The following is a 14,158-nucleotide window of genomic DNA, read 5'->3' on the forward strand; positions in this document are numbered from 1 at the left end:
GGATTCCAGTCTTCTTTGTAAACCTAAACTAGAATACATGTACAAGCACCCTACAATGCAGCCATTTTTGTTGTGATATGGGGAAGCTGTTTCAGTGCATTGCCAAACACTAAGAACAGTTTAGGACAGAAAGTGAAGAAGAATGTGTTCATTCGCTTTTAATATTTTTCATTTTTCTATAGTAATATTTCTGTTTTCATACAGAGATGTAATTTGATTCAGGGAGATAATCTATTAGAAAGCGTGAGGATAGTTCTTTATGGATTTATGTTAGCACAATAATGGATGTTTCAATATGTAAAAAAATTGATTTCTTACTTTACTAGATTCTAAAGCAGACTGTTTGGAACATTTTGGAAAAAAAGTTAGTGCTCATATTAGGAGGGATGATGATGTTATTTGCACTACAGAGTATTCTCGAATTGTGCCTCTTGAAAATGGTGAGGTAAGTGCTTTTCAGAAGACTGGGAAATTTAATTTTTCACGTTGGAAATAAACAGTGTTATACAGTGTTTGCTTATTAGTATGTTATTATGAAACATTTGCTATTTCAATAAAACCTGAACTTTTAAGCCAATTTTCAAACTTAGGTGCCTATGTAAATCCATCAGGTATGTAAATCCATATTCAGGCATTTGAGAAAATGTCCTAATATTTATAGACGTGCTGAACATTCACAACTCCCATTGAGAAGTGAGTGCTCAGAACCTCTGAAATTAGGCCATTTGTTTAACTTCATGAATATAATTTAGGTGCCTTACTTTGGGCATCCAGGTATGAAAATTTTGGCTTTGTTTTCTGAGTAGTCACAATGACTGCAATGGGTCTAATTGTGTGAGAATTGCTGATGGAAGTAAAGGTTGCAGAATCAGACCTCTAAATTTCAATGAGCAGTAACTCTATTTTAAAAAGAGAAAAAAGCTGTAAATGTATAGTATAATATAAGTGTGTCTGTAAAAGCTAACACAGGACATACTACTCTGGCTTAGCAAGATGCTTCTTACCACTAGGAAATATGATTTATATTCCCTTTATCCGAATGTTTATTAGTGGTTGCATTTATCATTCTTTCCAACATAAACTTTTATTGGAGATAGGCCTGTGTCAGATCAGAATCCAAACTTCCTCATTATTCAGGGTTGTTGGAATTGGAGGTTATGTGACATGCCACTACAAAGAGAGGCTTGTGATGAAGCTTGCATCCAGATCCAAACTTCTTGAAAGTTCTGGGGGTTTGGATCCAGTGTTCCAGTTTTGATTTATAATGGTCTATGAACATTTCTGCAGAGTGGTCCAAAAACTTACGGAAATATTAGCATTTTCTATTAAATTCTATGGATTTTTTTATTAATTTCTTTAGAATCCTGTTGCATCATCCTCTATTAATTAGTGTATGACTTTTTCTAAAGGAGTTGTGTTGTAATTGGAAACTTCAGTGATTCAATTTTATGTACTTTCATGTTTCCAAGTGGCTACTATAAACTGTATCTGAAATCTGTTCAGTTATAAACAAATAAATAGCTTTTGCTCAGTTGTACACACACTCTTATTTGTTAATTTAGGGTTCATTTATGATTGCTGGGCTCTTGGCATCAATTTCTTTTTCATAATAAGAGCACTGAAGCATTTGTTTTGAATTATTATACAAACCTGCTCTTGCATGGAGGAAAATTCTAAAGTAACATCATGAACTCACTTTCAAAAGTACATGAAGATACTCTCAGGCACTGTAGCTATTAACTGAAATTTATTCCGGGATTTTTTGTGCCTTAACCCAGAAATGAATGCATGTTGGTAAAAGAGCAATATCCTGAAGTTCTTACTTAGGTAAAACATCATTGGCTGTTAGTAATGTGTTAGGATTGACTTATTGTTATTGGTTTCTGTAAAATTGCATGTATCTTTTCAGTACTTTCTGATGTAATCCATTCAAGACACATGAAGCCATTCTTATATGGATGTGTAACACAAGTAAATTGTGCCTAAGTGAATGGGAATTTTTTTCAATATTCAGGTTTTGCTGTGAATATCTTCATAATAATTTTCATAGAACCCGTGATTGCTGGAGCATCCTGCTAAATCAGAGCAGAACGGCCTGTATTAGCATATTATATTAATTATATATTATATTATATTATATACTTAAAGCATTTAAATTTTGTTTTAAATAGAAGAGTTACTTCTCACTGAAATGTAGAGGCCTGAGTCTGTAACCTTACTCCCATAAATACTAGACATGGTTAGAAACGAGCAATCTGCAAATTTTTGGATGCTTATATTATCGAAACCTGTGGATGACTCCACACTGCTAATGTTAACTGTTTGACAAAAAGATCTTTGCTCTTTTATTAGATTGTGGTATCCTTGGTAAATGGTCGTCCAGGAGCAAAAAACTTCACTCACTCTCCAATACTTAGGGAATTTACCAAGGCAACAAACATCCGCTTGCGTTTTCTCAGAACCAATACCCTTCTTGGACACTTGATAGCCAAAGCTCAACGGGACCCCACTGTAACCCGCAGAGTAAGTAGCTTTTTTCACAAATGGATGTGCAACAGTTGCCCTTCATTCCATTACAGTGAATGGAATGACACAAATGTCTTTAGTTTGCAAAACAAGAACAAAAAAAGGTACGGTCCTGATGATCCCCTCCAGCTCCACATGCAGAGGGAAGCTAGTGGGGACAGATCAGAGTTGTGTGGCTTGTGTGCTCAGAGGGGAGTGTGGTGCTCTCTCAGGGCACCCAGAACTGTAATCTACTGTGTTACCTCTCTGCATTAGCAAAAGAGCTTTGCTGGAGCTTAAACTGTGTGACAGCTCCCTGCCATGCCAGTCTGTTGGCCTTGCCGGCAAACCCCTTGAGTCTCTGTCAGTCTAAACCTTGCCTTGCAGGTAACATCCAGTGAACTCCAGTTCCTGAGTTCCCCAGCGACATCTTTCTGCAGTGCCCAGTCGCTCTCAGTGGACACTCACAGAAATTAACCAAGTTCCCTGTCTTCAAAGAGACAGAATATACAACTGCTTGTTAGTTCAGCTGGAGATGCATGCCTTAGCTTTAATATAATAGCACTGAGATGGTTTATATTAAAAACTAAGAATAATTTTATTAACCAAGAGAGATTTATGTGATACTAAGGAAGAGAAAAAGAGACGGGTATGCTTTCAAACAAAAGAAAAACACTTTTTAGTGCCAGAAATTGAATTCTAGCAAGTGATATCTTTGCCTATAACAGTTTCTCACTTACATCACATGACCAGCAACTCCAGCTCTTCAGGAGGATTCAACTTTCACATAATCAGAAGGTCCTATTCCCTTTATCCCCTAAGAGATAGATAACAAAATGTCTCATAAAAGATGAGTCACAGCCAATTTTGCTGTAAAGTGCTGCAAGGATTTTGGATGAGCAATATTCTACAAGACATGAGTGTATTTAGTTAATTAAGTCAAATCTCTAGAATGCATGATATGATTTTATTTCATATGTAACCATTTGTTTCCAATACTTCTGCTTGCTATTATTTGAATCTCTTTGTTAAATGAACTTAATTTCACTATAAACATATCTAAGTGCTGTGTGTTAGGAGAGCTGTGATCCAAGGTGAAACTGGTAAACTGGGGTGTACTGCTTCTTTGGAAGCAGCCAATCTGTGAATACTGTGACTGTCCGGTGGACAAGGGAGATGTTTGGATTGAGGATTGGGGTGTGCCAGTTGCTAGCCTGTAGGGTGACAGGGAGTCCTGCAAGGTCTAGGGGGAAGTGTTTGTACTGCCCATGGCTGGTGGAGTTGGGGAGCTGACCCATGGCAGGCACAGACAAGGTTTCCTCACACTAAGAGAAGATGGTAGCAAAGTGTGTCTGAACCCTGGGTACCCCTGGGAAATTCCACAGATTAGAAGTCCCCTGCCCATTCTGTGGGGAAATAAGAGAGGGGCAGACGCTCTGATGGAATAATCCATAAGAATCTCTATGCATTGGAATTTGTAGAGTTTCTTGATCCAATGTGGTTATTTACCTATCAATTATACTGCAATAGAACCCAAAGGCTCCAGTCAGTGCCATTTGGCTAGGGACTGTACAAATACATATGGCTCTCCTCAACAACAACAACAAAATCTTACCCATTCCAGTTGCTTGGCACATACATTATGTAAGATTGTAAGACTTAAGTGCAGCTGTAGGATTTTATTTAAGATATTACCTACAGACTAAAATAAATGGAGTACTTGTTGTGCTGCTTGCCAAACACCATAACTTCAGCCTAATGTAATCAAATAGTCTAATCTGATGGTGAGGGGTATATAAGGTAACATATTTCATTAACTTGGGGCTTGGCTACACTTGCAAGTTGCAGCGCTGGTAGAGGCTTTCCAGCGCTGCAATTACACCCTGTCCACACTTGCAGGGCACAACCAGCGCTGCAACTCCCTGGCTGCAGCGCTGGCCGTACACCCAGGTCTGCTTGGGGTATAAGGGTTGCAGCGCTGGTTCTGCAGCGCTGGTCATCAAGTGTGGACACTCACCAGCGCTGTTATTGGCCTCCAGGGTATAAGGAGTATCCCAGAATGCTTTTAACTAAATTATTCCCTTTGTTTTGTTATGCAGCCTCTCTTTGTTTTGTTGTCAATGAGCTGCTTCAAACATAGCTCCTGTTTGCTGTCATTAATCTGTAACTACTGTCAACAATGAAATGAGATAACCCCTGCAGGGGTTGAGTGTTTGCTTTGCTTGAGAGAAACGGGGGGAGGGGGCAGAGGGGGGAAAGAGTATGTTGGATGCAGGTTGTTTGCAGTTAACAGTAAGGGGGTGGGAAAATTTTCTGATTTTGCCCAGTGTCGGTTCCAAAAATCCACTCTCTCTCTCTCCCCCCCCCCGTCCCTGTCACACTGCCCCACACCCCCCTCTTTTGAAAAGCACGTTGCTGCCACTTGAATGCTGGGATAGCTGCCCATAATTCATCACTCCCAACAGCGCTGCAAATGCTACAAATGTGGCCACACTGCAGCGCTGGTAGCTGTGAGTGTGGCCACACACCAGCGCTGGCCCTGCACAGCTGGACGACCAGCGCTGCAACTACCAGCGCTGCAGATTTGTAAGTGTAGCCATACCCTTGCTGACCAGAAGAGTGTCAAGACTTTCCTTATCAGATGCTCTTGAAAACTAGCAGTAGTTCAGCATTCTAGTAGAGATCCATTGTGCTAAATCTATTGTATAAACCAAACCAAACCAGCCCATCCCCTTCCCTCTGTACAAACAACTGCCATACTTCCTCAAGTTATGCATTCATTTCATACGGTTGGAAATTATCTGCAGCACAAGCAATGTGGTATTTGAATTCTGACAATTTGGGCATAACACTGTTAATCCAGTGTAATGCCACAAAGTAAGAAGAAACCAGAGATTGAGTTACAAGTAATCATTATGGAGCTAACACACGATGAGATACTGCCAGAGAAAGTGTCAGGGACCATTTTTAATTTTGACCAAGACACTGAAAGCACGGGGTGTGTGTGTGGGTGTGTGGGTGTGTGTGTGTGTGAAGAAGAAAAATAAACCACACTAGATGTGATTAGATGTGAATGTGTACATCCAAATAGAACTAGTCCAGGAAATAAAAATATGGACTGGATTCTCTGGTCTACTAAGGCCAGTTTATTGCACCTATCTGGCACAAAGTAGCCTGCAAGCAGCCAGCCAATGGAGTCCCCCTATGCAGGGAGCTCTCTGCCAGCCATCTCCCCTCCCTTGGCATAAGGAGAGGGAGAGGACATCTCGGGGTGAGGTGGGCTAGAGGAGAGGACACAGTGGAAGATAGCTCAGCTGTGCCTGGCATAAAGTAGAGCTGCCTCTTTAACTTGCACTGGGGCCAGGCAGCTGAGGATCAGGGAGCTGCAACAGGCTCCCTGCAGCCTTCCCTTGCCACTGAGCAGAGTGGAGAGTCTGCTCTTAAGTTTCTTAAATGTACACAGAAGTTACTATAAATAGTGGTATTTACACTGAGTCAGTCCAAATAACTAAATTGGTATCTGCCCCTGCCTGGATTACTGCAGGGAGTGGTGATGAGATATGAAGCTTTTCAACTCTAGGTCACTAGTTCAAATCTAGGTCACATCAGTCATAATTGCAAGCAAGCAGGTGGGCTCAGTTCAGTTCCTAGAGTTCCTTTGGCACGATCCTAGCTCACCATCACAACTGGCAACGTTGCTGGCAGTTACATAGTAGAGAGGTCATCAACTTATTAGGAATAGAGATTGACTATTACTTCCAGGGGCTGTGCTTCTAGAATTGGCCAAGACACTTTATAAGGACATCATGGGGAACGGTGAAATACCACTGTCTGTGCGGTATCTGTTCAGTGGGTAACACTGACCTAGAGTGTGAAATGGCTTTGATTAATGAATCTGGGCCTGATCCTGCAACATGGATGTCAGTAGGAGTTTGGCTGTTGACTTCAGGAAAGCTGGATCTGGTCCTTTATGGATATGTTTGTTTACTATTCTGACAGGCAAGATTTAATGAGATAGTAATGATTTTCTGATGTTACTGTGGCTGCCATCCTACAGACAAAGGAAAGATGTACGCATACCTCTTGATTTGTTTTACAGTATTACTACAGCATAAAGGACATCAGTATTGGTGGACGATGTGTTTGCAATGGTCATGCAGAAGTCTGTAATGCAAAAAGTGCTGAAAACCTGTACCAGTAAGTAAACTGAGCAGCATGCTCATTTCACAGACTATAAACCAATACACAGGTATTTTCAAATTACGATTTTTAATGATAAAATAAGGATGTATTATAGTTTTCTTTATAATGTTTTTAAAGCGGAAGCATGGTAAGGCATATATGAAGATATGCTGAGAGGTATTCTGTGTTTATTTAGTTTAACAATAAAAGAGTGTGCATTAAGTCTTTTTTAAATTAAAATGAGGGTTTGCTAGACCTCAGTTGTTGGGTCACCTTAGTAAAAGTTTGGGAACTGCTGTGTTAAACTCACCTCTTTTGGATACTGAGACCCTGCTGCAAGAGCACCAATTTATTTCACATAAGCCATCAAACAGCCACATACAATACTTAATCCTGCCATGAGGCAGGGGACCGGACTAGATGACCTCTCAAGGTCCCTTCCAGTCCTATGATTCTATGATTCTGTAATGGGCTAGCTTCTCAGTGGAGTTACTCCAGCTTTACAGCAGAATAACTGAGATCAGAGTCAGACATCAGGACTTTTGGTCATTATGTTGAAAATCCCAACAAGAAAGTAAATGCAGTAGATTCTATTACTAATCCCCTTGGCCATTTATGTGATACCTTTTCTGACTAGAATTGGTGACTATATAGTAATATCAAGGAAAATGCACAACCTTCTGTAGCAAGGGAAAAAACAATTCAAATATATATATTTGTGTAGATACCATTAAGTATTCCATAAGTGTCTTCATTATTGTCACAGACTTTGAAGTGAGTGCTTACGGGACTGAGCCCTTAGATAGGCACTTGGATGAAGTCAAAATAAATACAAAATTTTTCCTTTTGGAGGATGACTGTTAATTTTTATACTTTGGGTTATTTCTGATGCTCTAATAGTCCTTAGTTTGCATTATTTTTATGAACAAGATGATGTTATGATCTTAGATATGGAAATGGGGCACTGTACTCACCGCTGGGTGGCACCCTCTTCTGGCAATTCTGGGGATTAGCTCTGACCACTTCAGCACCCCTTTTCTTCTCTTCCATCGTTGCAGCTCTCCTCCTGTGGTACGGCTTCTTCATGACTCAGCCCTCCAGCCAGGTCATACTGATTTCCCCTTGTAGGGGAGTCTTTCAAAGTCTCTCTGCTCAAGCAGTATCAGGCAGTCCTCACACTTGCAGCCCTGACTGTTATTCCTACAGTGACTCAAGTAGTCTCCCTGTTCACTGCCCCAAGCAGTACCAGGAACCCAGGCCTGCCCTCTACTCTGGGTTCCAGTCCAGGGCCCTATAGTGAGCAGTTAAGGTCCGGGTTTTCAGCAACCCTACTGCTCTCTTCCCTGGACAACTTCCTCCCATGCGTCTTTAAGCTTCTCCTTCACCAACCTTCCTAGCCAGACCCCTCTTTCTTAGGCCTATTAGGTAAACCTTCCTTGTGGGTTTCTGTCTCCCCTTCCTTCTCCCTTACCTCAGGGATAGAAACTGCAGCTTCGTCCCTGCCACTTCTGATGCCAGCCTCCTGGTGTTATGGAAGCCCCATCTGTTCCCTCACAGGTGAGCTTCCTTCTAATTAGCACCCTCCACACAGCTTACATTTCCCCTTTTTGCAGTTTAATTGACTGATTAGGCTCACCTGGCCTAATTCAACTCTCTCAGAGCTGGTGTGGGAAGGTCACCCCATCGTAGTATGTTATAAAGCTCTAATAATTTTTTTTAATGAAACATAATGAAAAATTGAGTCCGGAGTGTAACGGTAACAAACATTTTGATATAGTGTAGTACAGCAAGCTTGAGCCTTGGATCAAGAGTTAAAATAAGATATATTTGCAACTATGGCATATCATCCTCGTTTAATACCTGGTCAGGATAAGGTTTCTTAAGCCCGTGTTTATTTAATCCAATTACAAATGACCTCTATAAATCATTTGTGCTAAAATGCTCAAAATGGTGTGAGTGAGATACTCTATTGTGAGGAATGCTAGGATGATTGTGAAAGGATTTAGTGCAGGGGTCAGCAACCTTTGGTATGCGGCTTGCCAGGGTAAGCACCCTGGTGGGCCGGCAGGGTTGGCTCATTGCAGCTCCCACTGGCCGTGGTTCACTGTCCCAGGCCATTGGGGGTGGCGGGAAGCAGCAGCCAGCACATCTCTTGGCCCGCACCGCTTCCCGCCGCCCCCATTGGCCAGTGGGAGCTGTGATTGGCTGACCCTGCAGACGTGGCAGGTAAACAAACCGACCTGGTCCACCAGGGTGCTTACCCTGGCAAGCTTCATGCCAAAGGTTGCCGACCCCTGGTTTAGTGTTTCGTGTTGACCTCTTTACACTTGGTCTTGCCATTTTCATGTTAGAAGTAAATTTTGGGTTGTAGTAAAATAAGAAAAATATATATATAGTTTTAAATCCTATTTCAATTAAATGAGATTTTTTTCAATATCCAGGTTTCAGTGTGAATGTCAGCATAACACTTGTGGGGAAACCTGTGATCACTGCTGCCCTGGATATAATCAGAAACAATGGCAACCTGCAACTGCCAACAACGCAAATGAGTGTGAATGTGAGTAGCATGAAAAGATGCTAGTTAAAAGGTGACAATTCATACAGATTTTGATGTACAAATGGGAGGTACCTCCAGCACATACATGTTCATGCAAAATAGCAGAGCTGCGTTGGCTGGCTGCAAAGCCCCCAGCAGATCAGAGATTGCAGGTGCCTGGCACTGCCTCAAACCTTCCCATTCTTTCACATACACCCTTCAGCTGGATTGCCCAGAATCGTGCACCCTGAAGGAATATGGCTGAATCCATTTTCATATTTGTTAGCATTTATCTCAATTGTGCCCAGCCCAGGCTCTGAATCCGACCCCTAGATTTTGAGCACTGGTGATATGGGGGTGGTTAGAGGAGAAGGAAACTTCCATAGAACTACCTTGCCTGATACTATAAACCTAATTTTGATGCACCCAAGTTCATTTAGTGGAACACTGAAATATTCATAACAGTGCATTTAGATCCTTGCTACTTTTATATTTAGTGAGGAAACAATATATTGAGTTGGAAGGCGAATCAGAGTTATTTACTGTACATGGCTTTGTGACATAGCCCAGTTGTAAAATCCTTCTAGTAAACCAGGTACTTTATAAGGAAAACCATCTTTTGGGGAAGAGGTGTGCTTTCTTATGTTAAGAGTGCCAACACACAATCTAGTCTCTTCAAAAGATTCCTGGATTTTCAATCTGCTCACTCAAAACAAAACTACATAGATGGGAGTGAAGAGTTGTTGTCTTCAGAGCAACACCAGTCACTCTTTCTAATAATCTGGTCTCTTGACATATGCCTCTGGTAAATGGATGCAGATATTCTGTCTTCTTTTCCTTGAGCTCCTATGGAGGAGCTCCTTTGCAGCCAAGCTTCCCGCATTTCAGACAAACATTTCATTCTTTTGTTAAGAAAACTGGGACATGGGGAACCATGACCACTAGGGCCCTTTTCTGGGTCTTGAAGAGGCTGTTCTGCCTGCCATAGACTCTGTGTAATCACATGGCATGAAAACTATAACTATGGTGATTATAGCATTTGCTGTCTTTGTGTCTTCCCCTCTTTTGAACACACACAGGATTCTCTTCTCCCATATTGTCTTGGCAGGCCAAAAGGCAGATGATGTGACTTCAAGTTGTAACCCTGTTAGAGTGTCAAGTAGATGTATATTTATATTATTGAAGAAATGAGGAATAAAAAGGGGTTTTATTTTAATCAAAGTTCAGAGGTGATCTGCCAAAATCTACCAATTGTGATAGTAAAAATAACAGACAAAAAAAAGTATAAGCAGTAGATAGAAACTAGGCATGTGACTTGGTCAATGTTTACATTATAATTCATAAGGTTCTGAGCCAAAAATGTTTAACATCTACTGCTACCTGAAAAAGGGATCCTTTGAGCCTGAAAGTGTGTGTGTGTTTTAAGTTATTCACTGAGGATAGTACTCACCAGCTGCAGACACCCTTCATTTACAGCCTGTGGGTCAGGGGATTAGAGCAACCTTGCAAGTCTTCACAAAATCTCTGTATCCCTTGTAGAAACTCTTGACTCTCCTACTGAAAAATCAGTGGGTCCCTGAGAGACTGGGAGACCTACCAAACCTGCAAATTTTTGTATACGTCCACAATATTGTACTTTTCAGCAAATAGTCAAAGCTTCAAGAAATTGTATTGTGATGTATGAAGGGTATTTACCTACCTGCTGGTAAAAGTGTCATTACTTTGATCAAAGCAGGTAACTTGACCTTATAGTAAGAGACATAGTAGATGGCTCAGGATGCCAGTAGCCTTTGGTCATTAATGACTTTGAGGTTTTTTTTTGACACTTTCCTTTCCCTTCCTGGCTTTTCTAAGAGCAGTATTGCCAAGGTAGCCCAGCCATTTTGGCAGCTTTTGGCCCCGCTATTTCCCTCTGAATCTTGTTTAGTTTTCTTGAAGAACTTCATGTATGGACTGGAAAATGAGCTACAAAGGCTCTTTGGCTCTTATTTAAGCAGGTCACTGATTCCTTAATATTCAAATGAGAGTGGAAAAGGAGGAAGCCAATATCTTTTCCATCTTCTTGAGTTATTTAAATTGGAGAGGTTTTTCCTGTCTTCTTCTTCAGTGAAAAAGATGAAGAGATCCAAGTAGGCAGTACTTAATTTGTGCCAGGACTTGCCAAGATTGAGCCCTGCACCTCTAGGCTTGGCAGTTCATAGCCTCTGGGCTTGCTGCATCAGTTATGAATATAAAAAACTTGCTTGAGCCCCAGCATCTCTTTCATTACAAATTAAGCACTGCCGGTAGGCTAAGTAAAGGTGAGAGTAAGGAGCTCGAGTAAGACAAAGGCACAGGCTAGCCTTTGGTTTGTTGCATCTGTTTGGTATTCTGGTTAGTCACTACTCTGAATTATGTTACAACTCTGGATGTCTGGAAACTGGAGAAAGGAGAGCACAAGCTAATAGATGATTTGATGGAATGAAGATAAGAGATTACGATAGGCTGATATTGCGCCTGATGGACAGATTGGGAGGTGCTGTTCATTAGTTTGCACTGGGGTAACAGGGCAAGACAAAAGAATTAGATTAGGAATTTTATCCATCCACCACCCTTTACCCAATACATATTTGCAGAAACTGTTCAAAGTGTTGAGCTATTTTCAGATTAACCCTTACTTTTCAACCAAGGCAAGAACTTTAGGTCAATAATGGGACTTAGACTACTTTTAGCAAAAGGCTATGACAAAATAACAAAGGCGGTTGTTGGATTTAGACCTACCAGCTTCATATAAATGGACCTGTAATATTTTTCAGACTACAAAGAGGCTGATATTCACAAAAGGCTACAGCACATCACCTGATGTACCTCATATTTTTTTTTCCAGTGTGTGAACAATACTCCTAGGTCAGGGAGCTATCAGTTGGGCAAATGTTTATGTTGCATATGATGACAGAATATGTAGTCTAGTCTAGTGGGCCTTGAGAAGTGTTCTTTGATCTTATGCTGTTCACTGCATGGAAAATTACTTCAGTCAGGAAGGGGTCAAAAGTTAGGACACAATTTCTAGAGTTGGACAAGATTCAGAACTAGTGTGAGTACAACTTCATTACCTTCATTTGGCCCAATAAATAAATATAAATTAAAAAACCTTACCAACCATACAGAATAAAAACACATCATATCTGAGATTCTAAACCCATATAAACTAGGAAACTGAGTTATTTACCACAGTTGCTCTACCCCTAATCCTTGATGAAGTAATTGGGTCATTTGTTACATGATCACCTAGAGCCTACTACTTTAAGTCATTTGGAGTTTTGCCACGGATGGGAGCAGGATCAAATCCATAATGCTAGAAAATGTGACAGACTTTTTGATTTAAACATATCTGTGCAGTGAATAGTTCTCTGGTAATAGACTAGTTGTGTTTGCTGGCATCGCTGCAATTAGGGCTATGTGAGTTCCTTCTGGTAAGCCTTGTTATTATACATAAACAATTGTTCTTCTGACTGAAGATTTAGCCCACAAGTGTCAGCCCAGATGTGAATATATTTGTAAATTTTAAAAAATAGAATAATATTTGGCTATTTTTTATTTTGAAAAATACCCCACCCAGATTAGGTGATCTGGTCAGGAAACATGCCTATCTGCTTTTGGAGTCTGCACTTCATCCACCACTGGAATCCTTCTGCTCCGAACAGGTAGCAAGCACGTCTGAGTCTGTTAGGAGTGCTCCTCCTGTTCTGGCAGAGTCCTCAGGCAGATCTGCATCCCCGGTGCTTAGGGAGACACTGCATACGTCTCCTAGGGACTCGGTACCAGGACCCTCAGAGAGGAAGTTGCTGAGTGTTCACAAGGACTCGGAGGGGTGCTCAAAAAAGTCACAACCCCAGGAGCAGTCTGTGAATGAGGAGGTTTTGCTGACTCTGAAACGCAGGAAGGGTCTGTTGAGACCAATTCTTGAAGGATCGGTGCACCTCTTGGTACTGCAGGCTCAGGAGCCCTCTCTGGTGTCATTGACAAGTTGCATAATCTGTCAGTACTGGCTTCTCTCACGATTCAAAAGCCTTGCATAGCACCATTTTTGGAACTGCACACTCCTATAGTCCTGGCTTCAGCTCCAGGGCACTGCTCTGTACTGACCATTTCTATACTTTTGATACCCCTGTGGAGGACTGTGTCTAGGCAAGCCAGCAATGCTTTCTCCAATACATAAGAACATAAGAGAAAAAGCAAGGTCAGTCAGAAGTCCCAAAGGTCCCTAGGTCCATCATCTGTCTACTACCAGTGCAATGCCATGCCAGCCAGGAGGAGTGACAGGCAATGATCATGATGAATCTCTCCTCTCTCATCTCCATCATCTGACGAACAGAACAGAGGACAGGAGGCTTACCCACACCCACCCATCACCAGCCCCCATAGCCATTTTTAGACCACCAGATTTATCCAAGTCCCCTTTCCTTTATTGTTATAGTCTAGCCCTTCACCTCCTCCCTCAGGTAGAGTTCCACAAGTTGACTGTGCTGCGTGAAGAAGAAGAACTTCTTTTTTTTTTTTTTAACTGCTGCCTATTTTCATTTTTGACCCTAGTTCTTGTATTATATGAATATAATATATAAATAACTTATCCACTTCACTTTCATCACTCATCATTTTATTTTATATACCTCTCATGTGTCCCCTTCTCTCTTTTTTCCAAAAAGAGTCCTAGTCTCTCTTCTTCTTTCTCCTCTCCTCACCCCTCTCTAAACCTAACTAATTTTTTTTTTAGTCTTTCTTTTCCTTTTTTTTCTCTTTGCTTTTTTGAGGTTTTTGAGATCACATCTGTACACAGTGTCGAGGGTGTGGTGGGTGTGGGATTATATATATATATATATATTCTCAGTTCTTCTCTCTATCCCCTTTTTAATGATTCCTAACATCCTGTTTGCTTTTTTGACCGCCTCTGCACAC

General features: G+C 41.1%; 1 protein-coding gene across 1 annotated transcript in view; it reads left to right on the top strand.

Annotated features, from left to right (window-relative positions):
• The window catches only part of LAMA3 (laminin subunit alpha 3), a 114,654-nt gene that overhangs the window by 33,113 nt on the left and 67,383 nt on the right, over positions 1 to 14,158 (top strand). The window contains exons 4-7 of the mRNA XM_039523014.1: positions 327 to 445; positions 2,353 to 2,523; positions 6,605 to 6,702; positions 9,129 to 9,244. Of these exons, the coding sequence (XP_039378948.1) occupies positions 327 to 445; positions 2,353 to 2,523; positions 6,605 to 6,702; positions 9,129 to 9,244 (504 nt within the window). The remainder of the gene's footprint in view (positions 1 to 326; positions 446 to 2,352; positions 2,524 to 6,604; positions 6,703 to 9,128; positions 9,245 to 14,158) is intronic.

The sequence above is a fragment of the Mauremys reevesii genome, linkage group 2, assembly GCF_016161935.1.
Source record: "Mauremys reevesii isolate NIE-2019 linkage group 2, ASM1616193v1, whole genome shotgun sequence".
NCBI lineage: Eukaryota > Metazoa > Chordata > Testudines > Geoemydidae > Mauremys > Mauremys reevesii.